Genomic DNA, 6000 nt, shown 5'->3' on the forward strand with positions numbered 1-6000 from the left:
ATTTAAATATGTCACACATCTATAAACATACACCAGTTGTCAAATGGCACTGGAAATGTCTGGCATCTGTTTAAAAAATTATTCCTGGAATTACTGCAATTGTTACTTGGCACCACACAGACACAAAATATAAGCATTTCTTGTATATCTTACTCCTTTTTGCCTCTGTATCCACTAATCTCATGAAAAAAATTCCTTGTGTAGACCACTGAAATCCAAAGAGGATCCCTTCTTGCAGCACAGCTCCAAAGGGCTCCATCAGGAAAAGTTTGGGAAGCACAGTGTGGAGAGGGAAACAACTACTGAACCTGATACTGCAGGAACTGAGAGTTTAGAATAATTTCTCCATCTCTGTTTGGACTTCTTCAGTCCAGGTTTCCCTTCCCTCACAGTCTTCACTTCAGATTATCTTTTAATCTATCCCTTTTACATTTACCCTCCTGTTTTTTCAGTCAGACCCCATCACTTTTCCTTTCCTCTAGAATATTTTTCGGGGTTAATCCCACATCCCCAAAGTAATGGTATATTGAAACGTTCTCATCTGTATTTTCCTTGCGTGCACAGCTGCTTCTCCCCAGTCCCATCCCATCATGTCTAAGTTCTCAGAGCTTGACCTGTCTACACGTCTGTCCCTGCTCAGGACTGCAGACCTTCTGCCACCGACAGCAGCCATGGGATCAGCTGCAGCAGAAAATATCCCCTCTGATGGTGGCAGCTCCTGGCCTCGAGCCACTCCGTTACTGCTGTGAAAAGATGCCAGCTAGTTAAGCATTATACTATTTAAGCTTGTTATTCTACTAGCCTAATATTCCTTACTATTAGCTGTTCTAGTTCCTGGCAGTTAACGGTGAAGTGCTGTTCTGTTTATGTTCTTTCCCTCATTTTTGTTTAAAATAAAAGCCTACCTTCCTCCGGAGGGAGTATGACAGGTTTTGAGACACGAGCAGCCTCCAAAGCCTGGGAGAAAGACTCTCTCTGGAAAGAATAAACAAACCCATGATTTAAAAATTCACGAGTGCAAATTAATCTCATTCCTTTGCCTGTTCTTTCCCTAATTTGTGTGTCGTCCCATCCAACGCTCCCCTCCTACAGGGCTCCAGCGGAAGGAACCTTGGCATAACCTTGCTCATACTATAAACCATGTCTTATGATTAGTGAAGGATTTAAAATCTTAATTTAAGCTTTAGAATAAGTGAGTCATATTCTGCCACAGAAAGGTCAGTGGACACACAGAAACTAAACTGTCCCTGGGAAATGATATCATCGTGGCTCCACAAATATTAAACTGGCTCCTGCCAAATTTATCTTAGTTTTAACAAAGAAGATTAATATTAAGCTTTTAGTAAACATTTGTATTCTAAAAATAATGCAAAGAGAGGGAACATTTTCTATCTCTGATTGAAGCACCCTGTTGAATGGTATTTGTATTAGTAAAGTGTTGAGTAGATAACGTATCTGCAGGATAAACAAGCCCCCAAAAAAAGGAAGTTTCAGATGACTGACACATAGCTCACTGAGAAAAGTGGCTAACACAACTTGCTAAAAAAAGCATTTATGAACACTTGGCATTTGCATAGACATATTTTTACGGCTTGGGTAAAGTTTGTTGTAGCTGGGAAGTGTAACTGTCACCATTCATTTCAGACAGTCTTTTTGTCCAGGGTTTTTTTTTTTTGTCCTCGGGGAAGCAGACAGCTGAAATGCCAGAGGTCACCAAAGACAGGCAGGCACATGCTACAACCTAAAGGAACAGCAAGGCTGGGGCAAGGCAGGAATCTGAGAATTTGAATTATATGGGTGAATACGATTTCCCTGGATGGTCAGTGCGTGAGTAAGAATAGGGGTGATAGAAAAAACCACATCTAGTAGTTCAAAAACAAACTCTGGAAAAGCCGGACATATCCACAGGAGAACTGAGGGACCATGAGGAAAAGCTTTAAAGCATGAGGTTTACAGTGAGGGCTACAGGAAGAAGATGTGCAACTGTGAGCTTAAAAAAAAACAACCAACCGAAATCAAAACACCAAAAAACCCCATGCCTTCTGTCCTGCATTCCTCTGGTTTTCCGAAAAAGAAACCCAGAGTTTTGGCCTTCTTTATAGAGATAGTGGGACTTCACTGTTCTGGAATTCACTGATCCCAAACAACGCAGCCAAATACTAAAAACTGCCACTGCTCCTGCCACAGTTATTTTTTGTTTGCTGTCTGTACTCAAAATGCATTGCTTCTTTCGACACATCTTAGGCCAAATATTCATTTTTTCAATGCAGAAACCCAACCTGCATTTCTGAAGCACATTCACATTCATGGATCCAACAGGGCAGAATGCAATTTCCACTCAGCACGAGGAGAGCACGTTCCAAAAATATTTGGATTAGCATGACTCCAATGAAACAAGGACCAGATCAGAGGCAGCTGAGACCAGCATCCTCCCCTAACTTCCATACAACTTCTGAGCTGCCTGGTTTTTTTCTGGCATGTAAGGTCAAACGTGGTAAAATAAGCACTGAAGTAACATACAATTTTTTTTTTTTTAACCGAGACACCTTCCTGCTCACGGACAGGAGAGAAACACAGTGAAGGGCATGAAAAAATTGAGCAGAAAGATAATCTGAGGTCAAACTTTCAGTTGGTGGAAATTAGCATTGCTCCTCTTGAGTGCACAATGACAATTTACACCAGCTGAGGGGCTGGTGTGGAGACTGTGCTGGAAGCCATGGAGCTGCTGGAAATCAAACTGCCCTGAATCACATCTCATTCATATGCAAGAATTCCTGCTCCAAATTTCTCTGGAGCGATCATTTTACATTGCGACCTTGGAAATGATGAGTAAAGTCTGATTTGCAAGTGATATCTTCAGGAGCAATCAAATAGTGTGCTCATGTTGACCATAAATAATAATTACAATGACAACAATAGCTGAGATCTATTCATTAAACACATAATTCAGACAGCATAATACAGTGGAAAAAGACCATTTGTTACAATGCCACTCATAAATTCACCAGGTTCTGTCTTAAAACCGTTTTATTTTCTTGTCTCCAGTACCTTCACTTCAAGACTTGCAAAATCTTACACCCCAGACACCTAACAATCTTCTAATTTGCAGTCCATGGTTATTCACAATCAGCTCATTTTATCAAAGCGCTGGGCCTTGACCTCAAGGTTGATGAGCATAAAATAGCTTTGTAAGGAAAAGTAACATCTTTTATTAGATCAACAGCCATAGCTGGGGTGAGACAAGATTTTAGACCACAAACCCCTTCTTCAGGCCTTAAATAGTAGCAGAAAAAATCAAGTTAAATACAGTTTGGGAGTAGTTGTTTTTAATTAAACTGAATGATGGCAAAAAACTACCTAATTTGGGGAAAAGGTATCCATAACATGCTGGGACAATACTTTGCAGCCAGGGAGAAAGTGATGGAGGCAGTTTGGAAAAAAAACTAGAATAGAAGCAGAGTCCGCCTGCTCCTCTGAGCAGGGTGAGAATCACCCCCTGCCATTCACCTTCAGGCAGGGGCAGCCCTGCATCAGCGCTCGCCTCGTGCCACACGGACCTCTGTCCGTGCAAGAGCACAATGCCAGGACCAGCTCTGCAGGCTCCAAAAGTGTAAAGAAAACAGATGAGACACCACACACCTAGGGATCTACCTCACTAAGGTTCTTTATAATTACTTTACAAATCACTGTAGGACAAAGAACCCTTACATATGCTTTTTAATACTTCCATACACTGATTTTATTAAAAGGCACCAAAGGGACACAGTGGTTTGGCTGATTTAAGCTCTATCTGACAAGATATTTAAAAATACATACTACATACTTCACATCATGCTCATCTGAAAAAATGGAGCTGTTGTTAACTGCCTTCACCCAACATCTCTCAAGACAGCCCTGATTTTAGAAGCACCTGAAAAAAAATAAAATTAAAGCACAGGTTCCAAAAAACTTAATCATGGTGAAAGGTATTTACTCTAGGCAGAGTCCCAGCTATAGTTAACTTACCTTAAAAAGTGCTACTTTACACGAATAAACAGTGGAGAGGGAGGCCCTGTGGAAAGGTAATATTTTATGACTTTGTGTCCACATATAAAGGATAAAGTTCCTCCTAAAGGTTCAAAAGATAATGATCCAAATGTATTAAATGGATTCACTCAGTCTCTGCATATTCCTTTCTCTGAACAGCCTCGCTAAAGGAAGTAAAAATAAAAAAATGAAATTTATATTCTTTGCCTCCCCTGTTAGAAGTTCAGAGAAAAAAAAAATCCTTCTCATGGCATTCCTGGATGCATTTCAAATAAGTAAGAGGAAATTCAAATAAATAGGAATTGATGAAAAAAAAGGGAGGGAAAGAGGGAGTTTGTCTGACTTCAAGGAAAAAAAAAAAATATGAAAAAAAAAGGCACTTAATGAGATGTCCTCGCGCACCTCCCTGCCTTCTCCAGCCCTCCCAAAGGGACTGCAGAAAGGGGTGACATTTCCACCTCCCCTATTACTAATTTAGGCAAAGGAAGAGGGTGCCAAAAAAGCTATTTATAGGGGGTGGCAGCGGGCGGGGGTCGGCGAGGAGTGCGGGAACAGGTGCGGCCTGACCCGGCCGGGGGGGCGACGGGGGGGAAGGGGACACGGCCAAACCCGGCCCGAAAATGTGACATCGGGGGCTCATGATAGTCACAGGGCTCCTCCATCCGCCGCGGGGCGGGGACTCGGGGGGAGGGCACTGCCCGGGGGGCTATAAATTATGGACAAACCCGCCTTTTCCCTCAATGAAATAGCAGGGGGTAGAGTGGAGCCGGGAGGAATAGAGGGGGGGAAAAGGATCAAGTGGCGGTTTGCTTCCCTGAGAAGCCATTTTAGCTTTTCTAAGGGTTTTTTGCAGGTTTTTTTGTTATTTATTTATTTTTTCTCACCGCATTCCTGCTAAGGAGGCAACTCTGCAGAGATGAAATACATCATAGGCATCGGAGGGTAAGTTCCTGTTAATATTCCATACCCTTTTTTTTTAATTGTTGTATCTAAGATGACTTATGTCTAGATGATACAGCCGACCTCTAAAATAACATTACAGCATTCCAAAGAAAGATGCGACTTAGAAGGTCTTAATTTGTGTTGCTCTCACTTAATTCAGAGCTCTGCAGGGTGGCACGCATCAAACTTTTAGCACTTCTATAGTGTTAAGAGGAGGTATGCTGAAACAGGAAAAAAAATTAAAATATTACAAATCATTTTAGAAGTCAGATAGTGGGGGTGGTGTGCCTAAGCTGTGAAAAAAAAAAAGTTTTTAACACACGCTTTCCAAAGCTCTGAAATGCAGAGAGGGGAAAAAAAGTTTAAGTAAGATGAGGGTTGTATAAAAAGCTTTAAAAAGCTTTTATTTGCCCCAGCCTTGAGGGTTCTGGGAGTGGGGCTGTGGGCGCAGGGACAGGGCAGCAGCGCCTGGGCTCAGAAAGAGGGCTAGAAACAACCTGAGACTTGTATAGCCTTTGAATAAAAAATTAGAAATAAATACCCTTAGAATTGACCACCTTTGTAGGGGGGGATTTCTCGGGCCTTGCAGGTACAAGGAAAGCTGAATCGTTCTCTGAGAAAAGACCGGGCTTCCCTCATTCATAGTTAAGGTGTATTTAAAAAGCACTCTTGGCCGGCCTTACTTTCACAGGGTGGCTTCTCTGCGGGTGGTTTAGGGCAACGAGCGCGGGTAAGGGCGCGTTTTCAGTCCGCCTGGGAAGCTGCCAGCTCCCTGCCAGGCCCCGGCGGGGAGAGGAGCCGGCGGCCGCCGCCGAACCCCGGCGGGGCCTGACAGGGCGCCGGGAGAGGAGGAGGAGGGCGAGCGGCTGGAGCCGCGCAGCCTCCTCCATATTGAGCAGCTGCCCGCCGGGCTCCTTCCCCGCGGCTCGGTCGGGTTTGGGGGTAGCAGAGGCGGCTCTGAGGTGAGCCGAGATGGCGGCGCTGCCCCGTCCTCCCTCAGCCCGGCCTTAGAGCGCGCGCGGGAAGCCGCGC

The 6000-nt window shown here is 43.7% G+C and overlaps 1 protein-coding gene and 1 long non-coding RNA gene across 3 annotated transcripts in view; one reads left to right on the forward strand and one right to left on the reverse strand.

The window, feature by feature from the left end:
* Window positions 1-4440, reverse strand: part of LOC106900269 — a 46802-nt gene extending 42362 nt beyond the window's left edge. For both annotated transcript variants that reach the window (XR_001414128.1, XR_001414127.1), the window contains exons 1-2: window positions 4006-4440; window positions 906-975 (exon numbers count right to left, since the gene is read on the reverse strand). This is a non-coding gene — a long non-coding RNA (uncharacterized LOC106900269). The remainder of the gene's footprint in view (window positions 1-905; window positions 976-4005) is intronic.
* A 334-nt stretch (window positions 4441-4774) lies between these two features.
* NMRK2 (nicotinamide riboside kinase 2) overlaps window positions 4775-6000 on the forward strand; it is a 7139-nt gene continuing 5913 nt past the window's right edge. The window contains exon 1 of the mRNA XM_014962280.1: window positions 4775-4968. Coding sequence (XP_014817766.1) covers window positions 4943-4968 — 26 coding nt within the window. The 5' untranslated portion in view covers window positions 4775-4942. The remainder of the gene's footprint in view (window positions 4969-6000) is intronic.

This window comes from Calidris pugnax, unplaced genomic scaffold (assembly GCF_001431845.1).
Source record: "Calidris pugnax isolate Ruff unplaced genomic scaffold, ASM143184v1 scaffold757, whole genome shotgun sequence".
Lineage (NCBI taxonomy): Eukaryota > Metazoa > Chordata > Aves > Charadriiformes > Scolopacidae > Calidris > Calidris pugnax.